Source organism: Enoplosus armatus, chromosome 11 (assembly GCF_043641665.1).
Source record: "Enoplosus armatus isolate fEnoArm2 chromosome 11, fEnoArm2.hap1, whole genome shotgun sequence".
Classification (NCBI taxonomy): domain Eukaryota; kingdom Metazoa; phylum Chordata; class Actinopteri; order Centrarchiformes; family Enoplosidae; genus Enoplosus; species Enoplosus armatus.
This window is the reverse complement of record NC_092190.1, coordinates 18,496,470-18,521,261: the sequence shown is the minus strand read 5'-3', so window position 1 is coordinate 18,521,261 and position 24,792 is coordinate 18,496,470. Positions and strand designations below refer to the sequence as shown.

Sequence of the window (24,792 nt, the reverse complement as noted above, 5' to 3'; positions counted from 1 at the left end):
TGTACAGAACAAGGAAGCTTCATTGGCTTATAATGTTTTCTCTGTCCTTTCTGATTTTGTCCACAGTCAGGAGTCATGCATGTGAAATAGTTTCATATGGAAAGCCGGGTGGATGTTCCCATATCTGCCTTCTGAGTGGCAGCTACAAGTCCAAAACCTGCCGCTGTCGTACTGGCTACAGCCTGGGCTCTGATGGACAGTCATGTAAAAGTCAGTACATATTTTGCCTTGGACGTAAATAGGTGCATCATTGTATATGTTAGTATATTATACTTAAAACAGTCATGCTTTTTTCCCATAAAAACCCTGTTGTAAAGGACTGTCATTGGCAGTGCTTGCTGTTCTTAATGAACAAGAATCCTGACATGTGCCTGACAAGGATGTTCTGCATCGGTGCTCTTTTTAATATTGACATGTGCCTGTAAAGGTCATGTGTCATATTAGAGCCAAGAATGTGCCCCACATCCCACATCGTAGACTGACAATGGTAAAGATGATCGCTGGTGGACACACACCCATTTGGAAGTGATGCTCTGATATCGACCTGTCGTGAGTCTGATTGATTATTGTCATAATGAGGTCTTAAGTTTGTCTGCATTTGTTGCCTGGCCTGATCAATTGCTGGACATTGTGTAGTTGACAATAAAAGCAGAAGATCAAATTGATGACACAATCTGAGGGCCCACCACTTTTCGATCAGGGTAACAGAGCATCGGGAGGCTTGGCATGACACATTTGATTTATTCCCCCCTCATAGATGTTCTGATGACACCAGCTATCTCTCTCTTGCTCGTGCTTTCCCTCTCCCTAAGCATAATGAGATTTGTTGCTAAATGGTAGTGCTTCTTCATACAGCAGTCACTGGGGTTTGATATCTGGGTCTCTTGCAATGCTTAATTGTCTCCTGGGTAGTTGGTCTCTCCCTCACAAAATGATAAATTGAAGTGAAGCATGTGTGGTCCTCACCCCCAGCATCCCAGTCTCTTGGGTAGGGGCTGAGAGCGAGGAGAGGGCTGCTTCTCTCACTGGAAGCCCTCCTTCATTCCTCCTCTTGCCTCTCTGGAGGATCCCAAAGGGTTCGAGAACATACAGCCCCCTGAGTGGCTGGCGGGCCGCCGAGGAGTTGCCTCAGCTTTCTAGGCCTCTCTGTTTGCCTTTCTACCCAGACACCATGTTATTTTAGATCAGAAGCAGTTTTCACAGCCAAGGTAAGTATTGCCATTGTCTGTTTGCTCAAGCATTTTCCTTGTCCTACTGTCAAGGCAGCTTTGTAGCAGGACTGTGATTGAAGGGGGAGAGTATAGTCATTGGCACTGATTACTGGCTCCATTAAGGTGGATGGATGGCACTGGCTCTAGCTCGTATATAAGAACAATGTGGCCAGTAAGAACGTTTAATGCTGGGATCAGCATTGATGAATTAGACCAATTAATTGACAATAATAGTAAAAAAGGGTCCATCCTTTCTTGCCTTGTAGAGCCCAAAAACGATCTCTTCCTGTTCTACGGTAAGGGGCGTCCCGGGGTCATCAGAGGCCTGGATATGAATATAAAGTCCAGCGATGAGCACATGGTGCCAATCGAGGACCTGGTCAACCCTCGAGCCATCGACTACTATGCAGAATTGGGCCACATCTACTTTGCTGACACCACCAGTTTCCTTATTGGGCGACAAAAAACAGATGGAAACAGCCGAGAGACGATACTCAAAGATGGTGGGTGAAAATGGTTTCTTTATATGCAGCACTTCCTTAGAATAAATTAAGCTGACTGTATACAGTACTTTATATTAGTAATTGTTTTCAGACATTAGTGTAAACTTAAAACCATTTCAATCATTCTCGATCTACTTGAAACACAGTCTCAATGTACTCAAAATGTTCTACACATATCTTGTACCTTATCTCAAATTAAAAAAAGAAGACCGTTTTCAATTCTTTATCATTTATACAAACAACATATTGGCAGTAATAAAGCACCATATATTCCAATGTTAAAAAGTAATTCACCGTCACTGAACGACGATACAATTTCTTACCAAAAAATGTTTCATTGCCCAAGTGAGAAATGTACAAAACAGCGAAGGAAAGTACTGCATATTTAGAGACTGATTTTATTAATATGAATGCCTTGATGATTGCATTTGTTATAATTACCTTAGTGGCTCCCTGGGCACAACATTATCACAATGTTTTCTTTATAGTACTCCTATTTTACATACATTAAATCAGTGGTTCTCAAGCTTTCCCTGTCATGCCCCTGAAAAAATTCATGCCCCCCCACACCACATGTAAACGGATTGAATACTTATCAGTCATTAACAATACTGGGGGAGCAACAAATGAAAAAGGAGCCAAGTAGAATTCATTTGAAATAAAGGAAATGATTCAGGTTAGCATGATGGCATCAGCAAACTTTCTCGTTTCTCTCGTTTTTTTTTATTTCACTACATAAATCATGTTCATTCAACTTGGTTCCTCTCCATATTTTTCCCCTGGTCATCCATGAATTCTGTGCTGCTGATTCTGTTGTAGAGCTTGACAATGTTGAAGGAATCTCAGTGGACTGGATTGGGAATAACTTGTATTGGACCAACGATGGCTACAGGAAGACAATCAGCGTTGCCAGACTGGAGACAGCCTCCCAGACCAGGAAGACTCTGTTGGAAGGGAATATGTCACACCCCCGGGCCATCGTGGTCGACCCTCTTAACAGGTCAGGAAAAGAAAAAAAAACACTGTGAATTGTGTATGAAAGAGACATGCATATAGCCAGTAGCCAGTAGCTATTTCAGGGAAAGGTGAAAGAAATTACTTGTGAGTAGGTAGAGGTATGGATATAGCTAAAAATGAACAGGATGAATAAAAATGTAATGTCCTGTTTTGCAGGCTTTTTGTTATAGTCTTTACCAGAGTGATTTCTGTCAGCCCTGACAGTCAGTGAGAAAAACAATTATCTTGCCACTCTCCTCATGTGGTTTGGAGATTTTCTCAAAGTAAAAAGGTTGGCTGCGTTATATGATCTCACTTAGCTCACCAGTGTGTTGCATAAAATTACCGTCAGATCCTGGATCTAGTTACATCCTGTTTAAATTAAAATGAAGGTACACTTGCTGCATTTATTTATTTCACCCCGACCCTTTGTGTGCCCCCACAGTTCCCTGGGGAGCCTACATGTAGGCTACCCATGAGGCTACCCACATACATGTAGGCATACATGATTGCCTGGCTTTTTTTTTTTTTTTTTAATAAACCCGAAAGACATAGGTTTGATAGTATTGACAACTGCAAGTTGAATTTGAAAAAAAGATTTATTAACCAAACTTTTACTTAACAAATTAACATTACATATAAATCATTAAATTGCTATAAAATATGTGCCATGGCAGTTCTCATATTTTTTTGCCAGAGATACCAATTTAGGGATTTAATGTTATTTATTACAGCCAGGTTTTAAGCGCAACCGATGTTGTCTATGAACCATGAAGTAGGATAAAAGTTATTTGAAGGGAGAATATTTCTGTGGTGTGCTAAGGGATGATTCATGGTATCCAGATTTCTGATAGTGGATCTGAAGTGGCATACTAAAATCCGTAGACATATACTACATCATGATTCTAGTTAGCAAAGACCATTGGGCCTTTTTGTAGATATAAATATCGCTTTGCTTCAAAAGTTAATCCTGAAGATCATCTGTTTCAGCAGACATCTGCTTTGACAGCTGATCACATCATGCGCCTTTCAAAAGAAAACATGTAAATGTCGGGGGCATAGTCTGCCACCCCCAAGTAAACCAGTGTAGTTAAAGTGAGAGAACATCTGCTGTTAATGAGTACAGGGTTGTGGGGTTTTTTGGAGAAAGAAAATGGTGGCTCATCTTGTTGCCCGAATCTAAACCACAGCTACCAGGTAGTAGCGGTTCCTCCGTAGTCCTCATACATCATCTCTGTCACATTCCTATATGAATTTATATATATGGAGGACCTGGCCAGCAGAGAGATTTAACAAATAGAGGAGATGCTGCGAAACTCAAATTCGTTGAGTGTCTTAAGGGTCTTAAGGATTAACACTTTAAGGCTTAAATCGTATTAACACATACCAAATCCATAGCAGTCAGAGATTAGTTTTCAAACCTCAAGAGGGTTGTTCCAAACATTTTGCCATACACAGATGTTTCACTGCTATAGGCACATACACCAAACTGGGTTTTGATTTTCTTTTCACCTTCCTATTGTCAATAATCAATACCTTACTCTACTAGTCCTACATAACAATTAAGTCTGCAATTTACCTTCCCTACTTATGTTGTGTCTTGTTCTCTATCCTAACAATGGCACTGATTCAAACTTTCAAATACAGGTCACATATGTACACACAGTGTACTCACGTGTCACAGTGATGCAGTCAGGATATAGAAGGACGTATTGATAAAAACGCACTGATTTTAAAACATCAAATCTATGCCTCTTGTAAAGAGGCAGAGAAAAAAATTATGAAAGAACTGTGAGAAGGCAGCCATAAACCTTTGAGACTAATGAGGGAATTGCATGCTGGCCTTTTTTCAGAATTTCACCCCTGACAGATATGCTGGAGCAGCAGTGTTGGGGGTGGGCAATATCATGTCACTTTTTTGTATAAGGATTAATAACTTTTACTCCGACCCTCCCACTGACAGCAAAAATCATTAGAAAAGCTGGTTTTGGGCTTCTGAGGGAGCATTCAGCCTGAACCCGACAGTCCTTTGATCTCTATCAGCTCTGCTAGAAGGGTCTCTTCAGGTAAAATGGATGCCCCCTCCAACTGATTTCTTGACTGCATTCTCGCTACCTTATTTTCTGCCATGTTTGCCACCTCTAGTCTGTGTTGACATGATAAGGACTACTTGTGTCAACTTAACAGTGTCATACCTCTCTATCTTTGCGACATGAGGAATCTCATGCATTTATTCACATACAAAATCCACACACAAATAACATTTGTCTTGAGTGGTGCTTTACTAAGCTTTGGTCAATTCTGGATGCCTAGATTAGTGTGTGTATATGAGTGTTATGTTCACAACACTGTTGTCACTTTAATGCATCAGTTTTTGCTGTGTGAACTAAACCCCATTGCAATTCATTGTTCCTCTTTTTTCACCATTCCCATTTTCCAATTTTAAGTTTATGAAACGCATTTCATTATTTAGTACATGTGTACACCCTCTGAAGACAGAATAATAGATCTCCTTAAATGAAAACAATTCTTTTTATTTTTATTTTTCTCAATGAATTGATAATGGCTTTGTCTATAAAATGTCAGCAAATTGTGAAGAATGACCAACACAAGTACCCAAATTAAAGTCTTCAAATGTCTAGTTTCGTCCAACAAACCCAAAGATATTCAGATTACTATGACAGAAGAGTAAGAATACCAGAAAATATTCACGTTTTAGAAGCTGCAACCTTTAAGTTTTTGACATTTTTGCTTGAAAATTACTTCAATTATCAAACTTGTATTAGATAAATTCTCTCTCTATTGACTAATTCAGTTATTGACTAATTATTGCAACTCTGAATAAAATTATAGGACATGAATAATATTCAGTTGTCACATTGATCTTTAGTATTTACATTTTGTTATTATGACAATGCAACTGTATGGAGTCCATCAGTCCATTTGACGTGGTGTCTGTGTGCATGTGAGTGTGGAGAATCGCTGAATAATTCATGAGGTCGTAAAGATGACTTCAAGACAGAGGGAGTCTTCATTCACCTCCGTATCCCATTCTGTTTCATCTTGCCTTAGCTAGCCCTCTATCATTGATGAGAAACAGGGGACCACATGGCTCAGTCAGCAACACTCAAACAGAGCAAATCCCCTGGGCATTGTTACTAGAGAACAGATCATGTCAAATCGTTGACCCAATCATGTTTCAAATACCACAGGCACACTGAGAGTTGCAGTCTTGGCATACACATATACACTGAAAACTTTTTTACATTTATTTTTGGTGGGGAATATGAGACTTCTAACTTTGCCTTGATGTGCAGTCAAGCAGCACTTTAACTTGATAAGCCTGAATAATTTCTTAGGCTACGATGCACTCTCTTTTGACTGCCAGGGATGTTTGATTATTTGCTTTTACATATGGGAAATCTGGCTTCCAGTTTATTTCCATTTCAGTCGGGAACACTCATATGACTCATGTCATAATGCTAATACCAGTTTTCTGAACTGATGGTTATACGGTTGCATTTGGCAATACATGGTTCTCTATAAGGTGTCCCTGTATGAATTAAAGCAGCATATGATAGATTCACTGGGGAGCACAGTCATACCTTCCCATGGGTGTACAGAACACAACCTACAAGACATATTTCACTGTGATATGGAATATATGATTTGCAGAAGCATGTTGTCACCTGTGTATTGATTGATAAGAAATCAAAGCAGGATGAGGCTGCTGAAGCACAGCCATCTAACACCAGTGTGTCAGGAAGTAAAAGATCCTTGTCTGAACTAAAGCAATGCCTTGTTATGCCAGTGTATTGGTGCAATAATTGTGTGTATCTGTGTATCTGGTAGCTGGATGTACTGGACAGACTGGGAAGAGGATGAAGTCAATGACAGCATAGGGCGGATAGAGAAAGCCTGGATGGACGGATCCAACCGCCGTATCTTCGTCACCTCCAACATGCTGTGGCCCAATGGCCTGACGCTGGATCACAGCAGCAGCACCATGTACTGGTGTGATGCCTACTACGATCACATCGAGAGGATTCACCTTAATGGGACTGGAAGAATGGTGAGAAATCCCGTAGAGTTGTTTAATGATGTAGAAACTTATTTGCAGGTAGACTTGAGGGTTAGTCTGCTTGTGAGATTTTAATAGAGGCCACAGGGTGGAATTCAAGATCCCAACTGAATAAACATCTTCATTTATATGCGTTAATTTCATTGCGTCAACACAAGTTGAAGTAGTTTCACACCCTGAAAAAATGGTCACCAAACACAGAAAGCATAAAAGTCATTAAGCAATTTGTAACTGTAATAGACTGTTAACTGTAACAGACTTCAGAAATGCTTTGTTAATCAAGTTTGATTTAAATTTGTCTGACTGAGGAACTTCTACATCCTTTTTGGTCCAACTTATTGTCATATTGAAAGAAACTGGCAAGTGTTTTACTGTCTGATCACCAATTTGCTATTAAATACAGTGGTTGACTTTTCAGTTTCACATCAATATTATATGAGAATTTCAGGGTACAAAACTGATTTCTATATTTTAGCAATGACAAAATGTTAATCTGCAAAGCAGTGAAATGATTGAAAACTGCTCCTCTTCCCACAACAACCGCCAACACGACAGTCCTTCATCCCCAAATGCTCCTGTCAACTGCAGTTGTACTTGCATATTAAGCTAATGAATTATTTGCAAATGCTATTTAATCAATGCCAAGATTCTAGCAAACATTATTATAAGCAGACAGCACCGCGTGAATAAATTTGTGCAAAGAAATTGAATCACATTCATCATATACTGTGATCAAATAATTTCTAAGCCCATATTCAAACAGCTAGAACCCTGTGTGAGATGATTGATTTTTTTTGTTGCTGATGGTGTCTTTCTACAGCTCTCCTAATCTTTTGATTACACTGCATGTTTGCTTCATGTTCCAGGTGGTGTACAATGGAAAAGAGCTGAACCATCCATTCGGAATCTCTCATTATCGTAATTTCATCTTTTGGACGGAGTACATGAATGCTTCGGTCTTCCAGCTGGACTTGTCCACCGGTGATGTCACTCTTCTGCGGAGCGAGAGACCACCACTGTTTGGCCTGCGTGTCTACGACGCACAGAGTCAGCAAGGTTGGCTGCTTTTTCTTCATTTCCTCCTCATCCAGTGCCACTGAACCATAGCTTCCCTAACAGAGAAAGTGGCTGTTTTGCACCGGAAATACACCCACTTTGTGCTGGGTGTCCAGGCATTTGTATCCCCTGTACACACTTCTTTAATGGAGAGCACTTAGATATTTATACTCCAGAGATTTCGCATGTGTGCCCATTGGTGTCAAATTTCATGGTGTAAACCAGTGCATTGATCAACAGTGACAGTTACTTTAAAATCTCTTGGGGCTTCAGTCTATGAAGTTAAATAAGGTGACCAAGGTTTGGAGGGGTTTGCTCAATTCTGTAACAAATGATGATGGATTCATGCTGTTAGAAAGCTGAAAGGAACAGATAGGAGCGGGGTGGGATATGGCTGACAGTGGAGAACTGCATTGGCCCTCACAGCAGGCGTTTCCTTTGTTATCCCATAATAAGACATGTAAAAACAGGGCTCAGACACCCACTCCACAATCAAGGGGAGGTTGATGCTATTGCTCTAAATGTAGAGAAATATAGTTTTATACAGTCCAGTGATGTGGTTTTAGATTCAAGAGATGAGTTTGTTTTATTCTAAAGACCATGATTTAAAGGATTGTGTGCCATGCCAAGTATATGATGCAGATGAATGGTTGGCTACTGCATGCACAGCCTAGTTCACACCATACAGACAATCTTTTGCGGGACGCTTCTCCATTGTTCATGTCACTGGATAGATTAATTGGCTGTCCAGTCCTCTGAGTATTACTGATTGGCTCTTTCAAAACCAAGCACTTTATCTCATTGGCTCAGGCACTGCCTTTGGGCTCTGTGTTAAATAAAAGTGACAAAGGTGTCTTATGCCTTAACTTTATATGTGACAGTATTTTTTTTCCCTTTTGGAGAATGTCAGCTTTGTCCAGAAAGACAATTATTCCTCCAAGAAAGATAAAAATGTCAAATGTCTCTCACCCACAGTGTTCCCAATAATTCACTAGACATGTGGTTATAGATCACGTGGTATACTCCTGGCATGTCTCTCCAAGACAGGTAATGAGTTTTGTATTAATGAGAGGATTTTTTCTTTTGCACGGTTTAAAGTGACCTCTGAACCCCTGTGTTCACTGTACAATGGGAAAATAGACAAAAAAACAACAGAAACCCCTGACACTTAGAAAATGTAGCTTTAAATGAGCAAGACACCTTATTTGGGATCTATTTCTCCAGGTGACAACGCGTGCAGCGTGAATTATGGGGGCTGCGGTACCCTCTGCCTTGCCATCCCAGGAGGCAGAGTGTGTGCCTGCGCTGACAACCAGGTTCTGGAGAAGAACAATGTCACCTGTGCAGGTAGGAGGACATAATGAATCAGACAGAGTGTATACTTTAATCCTGGCTTCATCCTGTGGGACAAAGATCAAATAATACCCATATCTATGTATGCATATCTGCTAATAAACAAATAAATACCGGTGGGAAATGATCTCAGTGGGTCTCCAGAAATATAAGCCAACTCCCAGTAGTTACATATGGGGTCACGAGACATTATTAACATGTTTTGTGTGCTATTATAGCTACGCCAATAATTTCCCCTAAACACATACTTCATAGGAAATCTCTGGTTGATTTTGTCTCACCACTGTTTCTCCCAGAAGCCTCCAGCAGTGGTTTAGAGCCACAGCGATGTAAAAGTGATGAGTTCCAGTGCCACAATCATCGCTGCATACGGGCCGCGTGGAAGTGTGATGGAGATGACGACTGTCTGGACGGAAGTGATGAGGAGACCCACAGCTGCTGTGAGGATCTTAAAATGTGTCTGCCTGCAGGCCAACACACTGCATGCAAACGCACAAATACGTTGTATGTACAGATGCTGTACATGTCAATACACTTACATGCACAGCCATGCTCCAAGCCAGAAAAGCACAAGCTTTTTAAGGCTGATTCTCTTTGGCTGTCAACTTCTATGTTCCTAAATGTCACTGAAGTAGGGGTGTAAAGTGTTCCGCCTCCACACTCCTGTTGCCCCTTTTGCTCTTGCTGAAGTGGTTTTGCTCTTCAGTTAGATAAACATCATGTTAGATGCTTGGATGCTGGTTAGTTTTTTTTTTTCTCCTGAAAGCAAAGTATCATAATCTTATCCTGTGCGAGAATTATCAGGATTGAAACATCAGCTATCTGCTCTGCTTCGATATAATATATTTCAACAATCTAATAATGTGGTTTGCTTAGTGGGGATGGAGTCTTCCTGAGAATTTACAAGTTTTATTTGAAAATAGATGAATGTGGATGCCAGCTGTATAAAGGTAATGTTGTGCTGTGAATAAATAATCGCAAATGCTCCACAGCAATTTGGTCTCTCGTTGTCATAAGCCAGAGGAATTTGACTTCTGACAACATGTTATTTAATTTCAGGACACAATGAAAATGTATTTCAGATGATGGAAGACAAGACACCAGATGATTACAGAACTCATTTGACCAAAACACTGGGCTCAGTGTAGCACGGTCTTGCAGCATCTGGCATTGAGAAATTTCACCACTGTCTGTTGGTATTATGAATTATGTTGTCTCAAAATCAAAGGTAGTTTATCATGCACATACAGCGTCACAACATCCCAGAACTGCACAGAAATTTGCTCACATTAATTCAGTATGATCTATGAGTGGTGGGGCTCATGGTCATTACAGTTAAATGAAATGATTGAAAAGAAAATAAGGAGCTTGGCTGCTAGTTCCAGTGAAGTATATTTTATGTTTTTATAAAAGATATTTTGTGAAAGTGGTTTTATATCAAACAAAAATCAAGGCACAATAAGCACATAACAAATATACATAAGACCACACATGTTATGGAGACTCTCAATACTTCCTCTTAAAGACAAACCACCAAGGAGAGACCTTGAGTGAGATTCTCTAAAACGTTGTTCCCTTTTATGGTTCCTAACATGGCTTGCTGGTCTGTCAGTGTAAGATCAGCTGTAGCTGTGAATATTCTCTGTATGAACATGGAACTTTTTCCCCCATAAGAACGATCAGATGGGCCGAATAACTGATAGAAGCTTGAATGTTAAGAATGCACATTTCAGCTACCTTGCTATAGAAATTGAAAATGTGACTTTTAGTCTTAAGATTAAGGCTTTGTGAAATATTCTTGATTTTTTTTTCATTCTTTTTTTATTAACTTATGTGTAAGAGCTGTAAGAGCATGCAAGGTCTCTGACTCAGTTGCTGTTTGAATTCTTTGCAGACAATCACACATGTCCCATTGATCAGTTCAAATGCACCAACAATCGCTGCATTCCCAAAAGATGGCTTTGCGATGGAACAAATGACTGCGGTAACAATGAGGATGAGGCCAACACTACATGCTCAGGTATGTGCTGTAACACTTATGTTCGTCTTCGAGTCAGTGCAGCTTTGGCTGCAGTTTAATCATTTTACGATTACGTCACATGTACGAAAGGTACTTATCTTTCATCTGGTATCATTGGTTCTCTTTGCACACTGATTGATTTTCAATCTGTTTACACTTTTGTTTGCCTCAAAACAGACATCAGTTATTCTATTAATGAACACTGAAGTGTCATTTTGTAAAATAGTGACATCAGAGCGACATATTGTTGTTTCTGGATTGTTCAGTTGCTTAATGTACTTTTGTAATTGATTTTGTAATACATTTCAATCAAGCTTATGTAGACCGTAAGAGTAATAACAGAATAAACTGCTCTCTCATCTATACAGTAAAACATTAAATTTTTTCACTTAACATCTTTTCATAAAATTCATAAATGTGCTTTATTCATCAAGTCTTGAACATCATTTTGAACAGAGGTCTCAGGTTTTGTCATCACTATTATACCTTGCGGCTCCGGAGTAGCTTCAGTACAGGGTAATCAATCTCATTGTGTGAGAGCACTCTCCAGTATCAAAGAGCTGTGGCACCTACGAGAGGCAACTGTATGTCAGGAACACTTACAGTATATCACATTGCCTCCCATGTCCTCAATGGTGTCTCTCAGAAGCTTTTTATTCTCAGAGGATCAATCAATGAGCATTAGCCAGAGGATGATGCATCTTTCCTCATGGTCAGATTGACATGTATATCCCACATCAGCAAGACATCACTTGTGCGCTGTCCATGCGTGTTCATCATGGCCGCGCAGCATGTAACTGACGGCCTGTCAAACACCAGCACGTTTCCCATGGCCTTCAGACTTTCCATTCTGTACCGTGTGATTGAGTGAAAACAAATTTGGCCTCTGCAGACATTGACATCCTGGTGATGTAGTGATCATTAGAGTTGTTGTGCAAATCCTGCATTGACTTGTGCACGTGTGATTGAATTAAGTGGCTTCCTTTTTCTTTCTCAGCCCAGCCCTGTCAGGCTGACCAGTTCTCCTGCCAGAACGGGCGATGTATACCTCGAGCCTGGAGCTGTGACCGGGAGGATGACTGTGGGGATATGTCTGATGAAATATCATGCAGTGAGTCACACATGGCTATTTACCACATGTCATTCAGGTGTCACTCTGACACTGCTATTTGTGTTGCTGTATTCGGTCAAAATGTAAAATAGGCCGGCTCGGTGAATGAATGGAATACTAATAAGGACTAACAATCACTAGGTGTTTACTCCTCGCATGTAATAATTTTATGCCTAATCGGGTTATGTTTAAAGCTACAATGAGCAAGATGTTTTTTTTTTTTTACTGTCTTATATATATATATAAATATCTGAAGGGTGATAGGGTTGCACATTAACATTACTGATGCCGTCTGATTACATCATCAGACAGTGAAATTTCAAAACTCAAAACTTTTCATTCTGCAAATGTGACTTTATACTTGTCAATTTGTCAGAAAATGCTGAGCAGCACTCACACTGCACTACATTTGATGTAATTTGATGTGATTGGTGCATTATGATAAAATTCTTCTTTTTTTCACATAATGTCCTGTAAAAGAACACCAAGGAAGCCGTAGGCTGATGGAAATAATTGGACCTGTTGACTTGTTATTTTTAGTCCCATTAAAAAAAAAAAGTATTCTAGTTGTCCTCCTATAGTGATGAAGTCCATAACACACAACCATATGTCCTGATACATGAAGTAGAGGCAAAGGATTGTTTTTTTGGCCTGCTAGCGGCGTAGCTCTAGGCATCACAATGTCTGTCAGTTAGACTGCTGCTTAAGTCCAGACAAAATATCTTAACTACTATTGGATGGATTGCCATAACATTTGGTACAGATGTTGATGGTGCCCAGAGGATGATGATGCTCCACTGACTTTTCATCTAGCGCCACCAGCAGGTCACAATTTTCACTTATCCTGTGAAATATCTCAACTTAAACTAGATGTATGAACATTCATCACTTTCATTCATTTCTGACGATGAGGTTGGCCTTTGTGGTTTTGAGTGAAATGTCTTGCCAACTATTGGATGGACTGCCATGACATGTGTTTTAATTTGTCCAATAATATGGTTTATGACTAAATACTAGCCAAACTAATGACATTCCCGTCAGCTTCAGCTGTACTTTAGGCAGCCTATCTCAACATGCTAAACTAAGATGATGAACATGGTAAACAATGTTAGAGCTAAACATCTGCATCGTTAGGTCATTAGCATCATTGACTGGTAGCATGCAGACATTAGCATTTAGCTCAAAGCAACACTTTGCAATGTACAGCCTCACAGACCCACTGGCGTTATTTTCCGTGGCTATGTTGAAACAAATTATTGAGAGACTTTGAATCTAACATTCATTTGAAAAACACATTTTGTTAAGAGTTAAGCTACTATTACTATACTATTCCAAATATACTTATTGGTTGGTGCACCACTTGCCAAACACTCAAGTACTTCAGAAATACTTTGAAGAAGGCTACTCGTAGCTGCTCATCATTTTTTGTGACTTCTTGAATATTTTGCTAGTCTCTTTGAGTTGAATTATTGATGCCTAGACAGGTCGTCACTGATGGCATGAGCTTAGAGGGGTGGTGCTGAGTAAACTGCATGCTTTTGTACAGTAGTTCACTGTTCTTAAGTTGTGTCTCAGTAGTATTATACAAACTGTCAGCTTCAGTTAGCAAAAGTTGCAGTCTAATCTTGGAAAACATAAATGAGAAAAATACATGGCACGCCATGACGGCCTGAGCTTTTTGGAGTTCTTTGAAGATGTATTTAACCTTTTTTTTATGCAAGGGAAAAGAGGGTTTTAGGCCATAAGATATGTTTTCATCAGTGAAGTTGAACTGGCTGAATTACCAGCATACATTTAAAAGATGGGGGCAAAGGTTTTCAGATTCCCCTTTAATCACTATTTGTATTAAATCAGCCTTTTACAGTGATTGATGTTTGCCAAATGCTGTGCTGTGCTGTATCGCCTCAGCCTCCCTTTGTGTGTTCTAAGCTGCTTCAATACGCAGTCACAAACAGCCAGGGTGTAAGCAGTAATTAAAGTTCATGCTCGGCTTCATTCAATCATAATCAAGCTGAGCACCAAAACATATTCTCTCCCATACTGTTGTCTGAGCTTCCTCAGGCATTACTTCTCTGTAGGCACTCTACTGTGCAGCTCTGGCAGCTTACTTAGCTTCAGTGGCGCTACTGTGGGTTTTGGAACACCTGAAGCTCAGTGGTGGCCGCCTTAGAGATTGATGCTAATTTGGATTTTGTTTGTCAGTAGTTTAGTAGTTGTCACACAGTGTCTCATATTGGGCTCTCTGTTCACTTGAAGCCGCCATTACTTATGGATGCCAGTGTTCCATTTTTTTGCCAGGCTCACTGTTTACTTGAAAACTTCATTATTTATGGATGTTCGTGCTTCATTTTTAATGAATGTTAAATTCCAACCAGTCATGCACTGTCAGTGAGACCTAACACATTTGTGGGAAATATAGTAGACACTTGTCTGATAAAGATACGATGTGTCTGCTCGACGGCACCCAAGGTATTCCAGGCAGCAGCAGCAGCAGCCAACAAATCAATTCAAATATAGACTTGCATTTCATACTGAAGTCAATAAAGCTTCAGGCATCCAGTAAGGATATTTTGAAAAGTACTGTATATACAGTATCTGAAAATTGGAAACAAGAATAGTATCTGATGGGAATTCAAATGTTGGTCCTGACAATGTCATCAGTCCACAAAATGCAGTCGAATCCTTACTGCAGCGATGGATGTTGGATCAGCTATTGAAAGATTAGAGGTGGTAATTTATTTGCTTTCACCAGCTTGCATTGTCACTTTGAGTTTGTATAAAAAGTCCAATATCACCTACATGTACAGTAGATTGGCTGTAATGGGGCCACATCAGCAGCAAACACAGCAACCTCAGCCCATAGGGAATTGTATCTTTATGGAGAGAGTAGGGGAAACCTTAGGAGACACACACCACTTCCAGAGTTTGCAGAGGATGCAATAGGAGCCGTATGTGGAGATAAACAATTACATAAATGAAAAGGTGGCTGTTACTACATGGTGAATGTAATATGTCAGCTCAAGTCATTTACTTAATTGCAATATTCACATTACCCTCAAGACAAGCACCTACAGATGCATCATTTCTCCCTCCCTCTCAGCCATGAACCCCATGTGGAATCAGCATATATGACATGCCGACTCAGCCATGATGTGACTGCAGCTCTTTGTGCAACACGACAGAGTGGGATTATTTTCTTTTTTGTTTCAGGGCCAGGCATGTTTTTACACATATAGTTTTGTGATTGGAGGCATTGATCGAAAGAGGACATCTGAAAACAGAACTTGTTGTGAATGAAACATGGTTGTGCAAGGCTGCCTTTAGTACAAAGCCTTAATCAAAAGAGGAATTTCAGATTATTCTCAACTTTTATCTTCTTCTATCCAGGGCCAGCTGTAACACTGACAATATTTTATAGTATTTCTGAAGATGAGGTACCTGAGCTGCAATTCATGTCATAACTTTAGTCGGTAACAGTAATGTGATCACCACATATAACTATATGCATATTATTAGCATGCTAGTGGCGTGGCCCTAGGGATGGGACTGTCAGTCCTCAGGGACTATTGGATAGATTGCCATCACATTTTGTACAGACATTCATGTTCCCCAGAGGTTGAATCCTACAGACTTTGATGATCCCCTTACTTTTTCTGTAGCGCCACCATGAGGTTGACATTTATTTGTTTTAGTGAAATATTTTGAAAACTACTCAATGGATTGCCTTGAAATTTTGCACGGATAGCCATGGTGCCCAGAGGGTGAATCCTAATGACTTTGGTGATCCTCTGACTTTTTATATCCTCAACCAGCAGGTCACAGTTTTCAAGTGCTGCACAATTACACAATTACTAGTGAGGCTGCCTTGATTCAATCTTAACAATTTCAACCACAGAATTATTTTTCTACATTTTCTAAAGTAATATGACTCAAGTTATATAACTTTGCTGATAAAACCTGAATAGTGTGGAGAAACTAAATCATATGATGAATGAATTAATAATAATAATTCAAATAGGCGAAGCATAGTTGTTAGGACATGGACTTGCAGTTGCAGTTTCCTGATCCTGATGTGCAAGTATGTGTTTAGCTTATACTGGTATTGTATTTTATGTGTACCTTTTCAGCCTTCCCCACATGTGAGCCCCTCACTCAGTTCAGCTGTTCCAATGGACGATGCATCAGTGTGAAGTGGCATTGTGATTCAGGTGAGGACAAGAACCCTTTTGAAGTTGACAACCCTTTTGAAGTTACTCATAAAAATCAAAGTGTGGTCATGAGTTAATGTGTCTGTTGATTCCACCATTACATTCATTTTAGCCAAGATATATTTATTTATTACTTTCATGACTGTTTGTTCGTGTGTAGATGATGACTGCGGAGATGGCAGTGATGAAGTGGGCTGCATCCAGTCCTGCTCCAATACCCAATTCCAGTGCACCAGTGGCCGCTGTATCCCAGACCACTGGGCCTGTGATGGTGACAATGACTGTGGAGACTTCAGTGATGAGAACATGACCTGCAGAGGTGGATCAGCATGTAAGAATGTCCGCATTGCCTTTTTAAAATGCTGTGAAATGTCAGATAAAAAGATACACTAACACATCCCCTCCAACACATCAAAATGTTAGAAGTATGAAGCCAATGTATTATTTATTTATACCCTAGTATATATGAAGTCATCACTGAGGCTCTTTTTTAATTTGTGTACCGATCAGCAGGCAGCAGGGTTGTCTGGTAGCACCTTTATGGGAGTGTATATCTGTTTTAGCGTGCCAATGATTTTATTTGCAATTCAAAGCAATGTTTAAATTTAGGTGTTGTAATTACAAGTTTAACATTTAATCAGCTTGAGTCCAATAACTTTGTTTTCACACACGTGTGACTAATCTTATCTTGCCTCTGTTCGGGGGAATTTTACCATCAGGAGTTGAATCATTTAATCTAATTACCACAGAAACCTCATGCAAGCTCCTAGAAACTCACAGCTCACTTGCTTGTCACTAGAATGTGTAGACTATTCATCAAACTGTTTCCTGATGGGAACAGCAGGCTTCTCCACTCCCCCGTGTCTGCTTCTGCTTTTACTCCAGGGGATTGAATCTGTCTTAGCTTTTCCCCGGCTGTTGTGTTGGGTTTGACTTTTAAGTGCCAAGCAAATGGTTAATCAGATTCAGACCATTGTCTACACTGAATGCACAATGCCATGACTTGAATGCATATTGCTGGTCATTATGTTCTGCTGAAAAATGGATAATGTATCCCGATAAAACTGATCAAGAACCTGTCTGATGTTATTCTAGTTCTCTTGGTGTTATTTGGTTTAGAACTTCTCTATAGGATTAAAATATGTAATTTTGTTCTGTAAATATCAAACCATCATGAAAACATCTCAAAAAACGTGTGATATATTTCACGCTGCCATTTACTTTAAGCATTCATTATCATCACCGGGTATGTTCAGTGACCTGCAACCTAACACGTACAACATAATGGTGTAATAGCACCAGTTTCTTTTATTTGTAATGAACCCCTCTGTAGAAAGATATAGTGACCAGAGTCATTAAACAAGACAGAAACATCTTGGAGACATAAACCTTAAATGCTGGAAGTGAAATAACGTCCCTCTTTGGAACGAACTGACCCACTATTGCTGCCAAGTGCCCCGCTTGCAAAGATAAATATTTGTAAAGAGTGAAAAATGACGTCTTATAGTTCAATACTGTTGTGCCTTTGCCCATGACAGTGTGCCGTAGATCTATGAAACAGTAACCGTCGAATGACTTTTGTTTCAGTGCTGCCATCTGTGATTGAGTGCAGTGGAGAGGAATTCCACTGTGTCGCAGATGGAACCTGCATCCCAGAACGCTGGAGATGTGACGGAGACAAGGACTGTGAGGACGGGAGCGATGAGAAAGACTGTGAGGGCACCAAAAGGATGTGTGACCCCAAGGCCAAATTCACCTGCAAAGATACAGGTAGTGAATACAGAACACTGATACGTTGACAACAGCTATTTTATGTTAAAAGGTGCCAAAGGTGGTGCTCCCTTTTCTATTTTTATTGTGAATTGTCACAGGATTTTGGTCATTAAATTGATGATCAATACCTACAGTATAGCTGTGACATGGCTGTGAAATATCTTCCAGGAGTTTTAGATAAACTCTGACATACGTAACACTGTCATAGTGTTGATTTTTACACTTCATTAGTCTTACACTAACAGTTTTGGTTGGTCTGCGGTATAAAATCCAATCCTGAGGCATGAAAACTAAATTCAGCTTGCATTTGAGTTCAGTAAGTAACTCTTGCATCATTCGCCTGAGACAGATGTTATAATTTTAGCACTGTGGCGGCATGGAGGAACTAATTTGAGCATGAAGGACAGTAACACACAGCATCAGAGAGAAAGCCAAATCAGCAGACTTGATTATTGACTATAGTATAGCGTTACATAGAAATAATGTGAAGACACATGGAATAAAAACTGATTTTCCTCATTTTCATCCTCTTTTACTCTGTGTGTGGGTTACATCATAGCAAATGAACAGTTATCAAAAACAATCATGAATTTCACTTGTAAATTAATCATGACGGTGTGGAGTTTGAACATAGCCTAAAGCTTTAACTCTCATGAACAGATGACAAAACCTTTTCCATGTAAAAAAAAATTGAGTTAGACTTTCGCACTACTTAACCTTCACACTGAAAGCTGTAATAAACAATGTCTTCTGAGCCAACAAAATAAAAGATAATTTCCTCTCCAGTCTTTTGCTCGGGTCTTAAGAGAGGAGGAAAGTATCTCAGTCATTTTTTGTGTATCAGTTACAAATTAAGCTGCCAAATGGCTCTCTTCCATTTTATAAAGGCTTCACTCTCTGACAGGCTCTAGAGGCTTAACCATTCTCCACTTTGGAGCAGTGTAGTGAAGTTTGCATGTACTTGTTCGACCAATTAGGCCAACCATTTAAATGGCCTGTTTAAACTCCCCATCTACCCAAACCCAGCATCCATTTTCTCTCAGCAGCTGAAAGGAGAAGGTCAGAGAAAAATTCTGTTGCTTTCTGTCTTTAGCTTCGCAGCTTTCAGCTCATCCCTTGACAGCATTATCAAGAATGGAAGCAACGCTGCATGGTGAAGGGTTGGTTAGACCACACAGTTATTATTCACTCTAATTCTGCAGTGTCACACCCCTGTGCACTGGTGCAGTTTGTTCTGTCCTCCCCAGAAGAACAACGTGCCCTCTCCAACAATATTCAAAAGGGTTTCTAAAAGGAGCCATCTTAACAGTTCTGATGGATTAAAGTGAGAAAGTATTTATGTATTTATGTATTTCTCTGTTTTTTTTTCCAATTTCCCAGATAAAACAAAGATATGAGACCTCATTCTAGACCTATACCCAATTTGAATGCTGGGAATATGGATGCTTTTTCCTGAATATTCAACCTTTGGAGATGGATGCATTTCAACACATTTAAGATAAAAGTCAAACAAAGACAGGAATTTTTAATGTGGAGCTTGCGCTCAATACAACAAATCGAACCTGTAAAAAATGGACCATCCAATCTCGCGCTTTAAATGTATTGGAATTGAGAGGGTATCTTAATCAAAGAGAGATGATGAAGAGAAGTTGCTCCTGTGAATGGAGACATTTTGATTTTCTAAATTGGGCACTTTGAGGCCAAGAGGGTTAAATTAGGAATTAGATTTGACGCAGTTTCTGTAGAGTTCAGAGGTTTCCATTTGTTCACAAAAAAACATTTAGTTAAAGGAGGGATGTGTTGAGGTCAACTGTCGATTGACGTAGAAAATAGTTTGGGTTATCCTTAAGTGTTTGGGGATGGAAGAGATTTTTTATATACTTGCTTTTGAACAAAAAAGGTATAAAGAGTATAAAATTTACTATTTGGTATTTAAAAATGGAGATTCGACCTGTTTACTCAATGATGGGTCAAGATATAATGTAGAATCACTAAAAAAAAGCATTTTGATGTGGTGATTGTCATGTAGAGGAGCTACCCCCTTGACTAGGCCTCCAGTATGGGGGGAACCTGTCTCAAATGGGGCAATAGGCTAGAATGGGCTGGTCAAAATTGATAGGATTATAGTATAGTCAGTGTCTCTAGCCCATGACTATCACTCGTTGGGTTGGGTATGCACCCAGGTACATTTTTGCCTCTACCCACGTCCATTTATTACACTCTGAATATGCTTACAGCGGTTTAGAGAAGTGCTCTACATTATGTACATTGTGAGTAGAGAAAGTATGTCACCTCCACCGTCTTCTTCTCAACCATGACTGGTTGTGTTGGCAGCTACTGGCTATTCTAGGGCAGAATCTATCTTGAATAGTAGCAGAATACGCTGGTGTTAAGTGGGTGTTGTTCATTGAGGACCTAGTAGGTACTTTTATAGTATGACACGGATGCATGTGCTGATTATCAAAACACATGCATGCATACTTCAGGGCGCTCTTTAGCAGTGGTGAGTAGTCAACCCAACAGAGCCCGTTAGAAGGTTCTGTCTGTGCTCATACAACTTGGGTTACATATGCATGTAGGTTGCATGCTCCAGAGTCTCATTTTGTACAAAGTGCTTTAGGTCAACATCTACAGGTCAATTCAGTTCCATAATTATTTATTATATTTAACGTGAAATTAAAATAAATTCATCTGCCAAATGAAACTTAAGTTACCTTCATGATAAGGAAAGTAAAAAAAACAACAACAACACAACAGCTATGAATTTACTCATCTATTATTTAATAATGAATCTTCAGCCATGCATAGAGGAGGAAGCAACATAAATAAAAAAGTTACTAGCTCTGTAGGAAATCCATCTGTGGATATGTTGCTTTTTTGTTGAATTAAAGATGAAACTTTTTGATGTTTGAGCTTTTCTATATTTGGAAAGAATATAAAAAATGTATTTCCCTCTCAAAATAATAAGAAATGGTTATGCCTAATAAACCCACTTAGAAATACTCTCTCCCTTGTGTGCCTCCCACTCGCTGAAGAACAACATGTTTTTTTTTCTCTTCTTCATCCACATCCTTGTCCCCCCCCTTTGCTTTCTACAGATTCATACACTCATAGAACCCATCAGATTGAAGTTGGGGGACTTTCTTGGTTTATTTTACACATGGAAATTAATTGAAAACAGTGTGCTCTTAAATAGCACATGAGCTTGCAATTTCATATGTGCAACTGCACTGCCTTTTTGTCAGGACAACTGGAAAGCTCCGAAGTGATATGAAGCCAAACATACACACAGACACAGCAGTCGCTTCGGCCTCCCGCGTCTGTTTTGCACTGATCCAGCACCAAGCATAAACCAGTGGGATCTCAAAACCCTGTGATGTAGCTTTGATGGAAAAACTGTAAATTGGAATATGCTGCGAGCCAAGCTTCACCTGGGACAGTGCAAAAATGATACATCCCGATATCTGTATTGTTTTCCTCCTCGTCCCCCTCAGTGGTTCCACCTGCCACTTTCTAACCTGCACAGTGAGGGAATTACAAATTACACTCTAGTGTAGCTATCAGAAGGAATATAGATCTTGTGTGGATTTTTTCATCAAGTCGATCATCTAGCACAGAACTGAGAAAGAGTTTGTTGTTGATTGAGGCCCCCTGGGTAAAAAGCTTGGCAATTTTGCTTTCTAATGTTTATTCCAAATATATGAAGGAACAGAGTAATGAAACATCGGTCTAGTCCAACGTTGGAAATGCAAGCAGTGAAGGTACTAGTTAAATTTTAGTTAAGACAGGGAACTTTTTTTTGTGAACCCCATATCACCCAAATCATATGAATACTACAATGAGATTATGTCGTCTGAACTGCAGTGAAACTTGGAATCATTAATTCTGAATTTTTAAGTGCTTAAAACAGTTAATGTCTGCCTATCTCCACATCTCATTCTCTGCAGGCAAGTGTATCACAAAGAGCTGGGTGTGTGATGGGGACATTGACTGTGAGGACCGTTCAGATGAAGAGTCCTGTGAGTCTGCTGTCTGTAAACCACCCAAGTACCCTTGTGCCAATGACACCTCTGTCTGCCTCACACCCGATAAGATCTGCAATGGCAAAGTGGACTGTGCAGACCGCTCGGATGAAGGACCCATCTGTGGTAATGTTTGTTTTGCATATCGTATTTTTTTTTTATTTGCTTTGTAATCTTGTAAGATGTTAAACATGATACTCTATTCAAATTCACTACATGGCCAAAAGTATGTGGATACCAGGACATTACACACTTTTGATTGCTGAAAGTCTCATTTCCAGTTGAAAGTCTCATTTCCAGCTGCTGATCTGGGTCTGGGTCGTGATGGCAGCAGGCTAAGTAAGGTGGCCCACACAGTATGTCCCTCTGTTTTGGCCTTTCCACCTTGCGTGCTCAGTATGTCCCAAGCTATCATCATTTTGGCTAAATATACTACTTCTGCCTGAACTTTGGACCTCCGAAGATGGTGATAGACTGGCAAGTGAGATTTTGAGAAGTTTAGAATTTTGTGATACTTTAAGCTATAAAAACTTTTCAACATTGGAATTCAAAATTCAAGCTGACCATGGCTGCTGTTCTTTACAACAAACTTTTTATAGCTACGCTTTAAGTCTACAGGGGGAGAGTGTTTGATACTCAAAAGATATATTTTGGGTAGAGAATCACTGTAAAGTGCAAAGACCAACAGTAACTGTCAAAAATAATGACTTCCAGGGACTGTTAGGCATTTTGGATGTTGCAATGCTCCCACTGTGTTTGAGTTTCTTTGACTGCCATTTCTTGCAAGGATAGAAACTGGAGTTGGTGACATTGGTTTAAGAGAAAATAAAACAAAGTGACAAATGAATAAAGCACATTTACATTGCAAATGAAAACTGCAGCACATTTTTCTGTGCAACTCTCTATTTAAATATAGCTCTGTATTGTTATTATTATTCATAATTTACTATTTATCAGCGTAGAGTTGCAAAAAAACTTTAGTTGAAGCACTGTCACATCTGCCAAGAGGTTCAGGACATGTTACCAGCTGAGGCACCTCACAGCACTTGTGCTAACTCTCACTTAAATTTTTCATCTTATGTTATATCATGGGATGTTGAACATCTCCCAGTGGGGTCTCCCTATATCCTCTCCTTCACATTCAGCAGCTTATGTGTTGTCTCAGAGACCAAAGGGACAGAACATGAAGTAATACTCTGGCTTCCTGGTGATGGCAAATGTGGAAGTGTTTGTCCAGCAGCCTTCAGAGGGAAGAAAAAGGATCTCATGTGACCAGCCCCAGCAATCTAATCTCTTAAAGTGAACAGTGTAAACATGGAGGTTCATTTTCTAGAGCGTCACTAACCAAGCCTCGGGGGGGCCCTACAGAACCTTCGAGTGTCTGTGTTATTGTAGCTGAAAACAGGGCTTCTGCCTCCTCATAGACAATTATGTGTTCAGAGGGACCTTGAGGGTCTGATTGATTTGCACCAGCTCAGCAGGACTCACACCCGCCATTAACAACTGTGACCACGGACTCCATCCCTCCCCCCTGTTGAGAGAGTGCAATGCTTTTCTTACCCACCTTGAAAAGACGGTCTTAATCACAGTGGGAGTGCCTGGCAGCTCCTTGAAAATATGTTATTCATGTGACATTAAGTTACATAAAACCTTTAAGATTTTCTGCAATTATTGGCAATTTGTGGGTCTGTCAGATGCTACTATCTTACAGAGCCACCACACATGCTGCATTTTTGAAATGCAGCATCTCCTCCAGTGGCTGTATAGTTTCTAAAATAGTTTGGCCTTTCTTCACCCCAGACATGTGTCTTGTAGCCAGAGGGGGCTGCAGTCACCAGTGCACCGTGGCACCAGGGAAAGGGGTTGTGTGCTTTTGTCCCCCCGGGCTTCACCTGGACTCAAGCAACAAGACGTGTGAGGTGGTGGACTACTGCAGCCGTCACCTGAAGTGCAGCCAGGTGTGTGAGCAGTACAAGACCACAGTGAAGTGCTCCTGTTATCCAGGATGGATGCTGGACCCAGACGGAGACAGCTGTCACAGCACAGGTAAGAGACCCTTGCTGTTTTAATGTTTGTTTTAGTGATGCTGCTGGCTGTCGTAATGGTTTGTGGCTGTGGGTCTGTATCTGCAATAATATTAAATGTTATCCTAGGGCATACTACCAACTCTAAAATCTTTGATTTTGAGTTAGAATCATTGTTCTTCCACTGTATTCCTGCAGGGTTGGTGCCTGAAGAATATGACTTTTAAGTATCACTTAGTGATAGTGGAGAGTGGTCTGAAGAATAGTAATACATGGTGATTTAAGGTACTGTCAGGTTAAATTCAATCAGTTTCAACTCTGAAGAGGCATCTGGGCGATGAGTGCTGTCTGTTTCTATCTGTACTGATGCTGAGTGAAGGTAGCGTGTTCTCCTTTCTCAAACAACCAGGGCTTTGTTACTTCATTCAGCTGTG

General features: G+C 40.0%; 1 protein-coding gene across 1 annotated transcript in view; it reads left to right on the top strand.

The window, feature by feature from the left end:
* The window catches only part of lrp1bb (low density lipoprotein receptor-related protein 1Bb), a 219,538-nt gene that overhangs the window by 103,906 nt on the left and 90,840 nt on the right, over window positions 1-24,792 (top strand). The window contains exons 10-23 of the mRNA XM_070914847.1: window positions 67-210; window positions 1,478-1,714; window positions 2,534-2,714; window positions 6,563-6,782; window positions 7,658-7,847; window positions 9,072-9,194; window positions 9,497-9,640; window positions 11,095-11,220; window positions 12,218-12,331; window positions 16,459-16,539; window positions 16,700-16,870; window positions 18,127-18,309; window positions 22,260-22,460; window positions 24,135-24,380. Coding sequence (XP_070770948.1) covers window positions 67-210; window positions 1,478-1,714; window positions 2,534-2,714; window positions 6,563-6,782; window positions 7,658-7,847; window positions 9,072-9,194; window positions 9,497-9,640; window positions 11,095-11,220; window positions 12,218-12,331; window positions 16,459-16,539; window positions 16,700-16,870; window positions 18,127-18,309; window positions 22,260-22,460; window positions 24,135-24,380 — 2,361 coding nt within the window. The remainder of the gene's footprint in view (window positions 1-66; window positions 211-1,477; window positions 1,715-2,533; window positions 2,715-6,562; window positions 6,783-7,657; window positions 7,848-9,071; window positions 9,195-9,496; window positions 9,641-11,094; window positions 11,221-12,217; window positions 12,332-16,458; window positions 16,540-16,699; window positions 16,871-18,126; window positions 18,310-22,259; window positions 22,461-24,134; window positions 24,381-24,792) is intronic.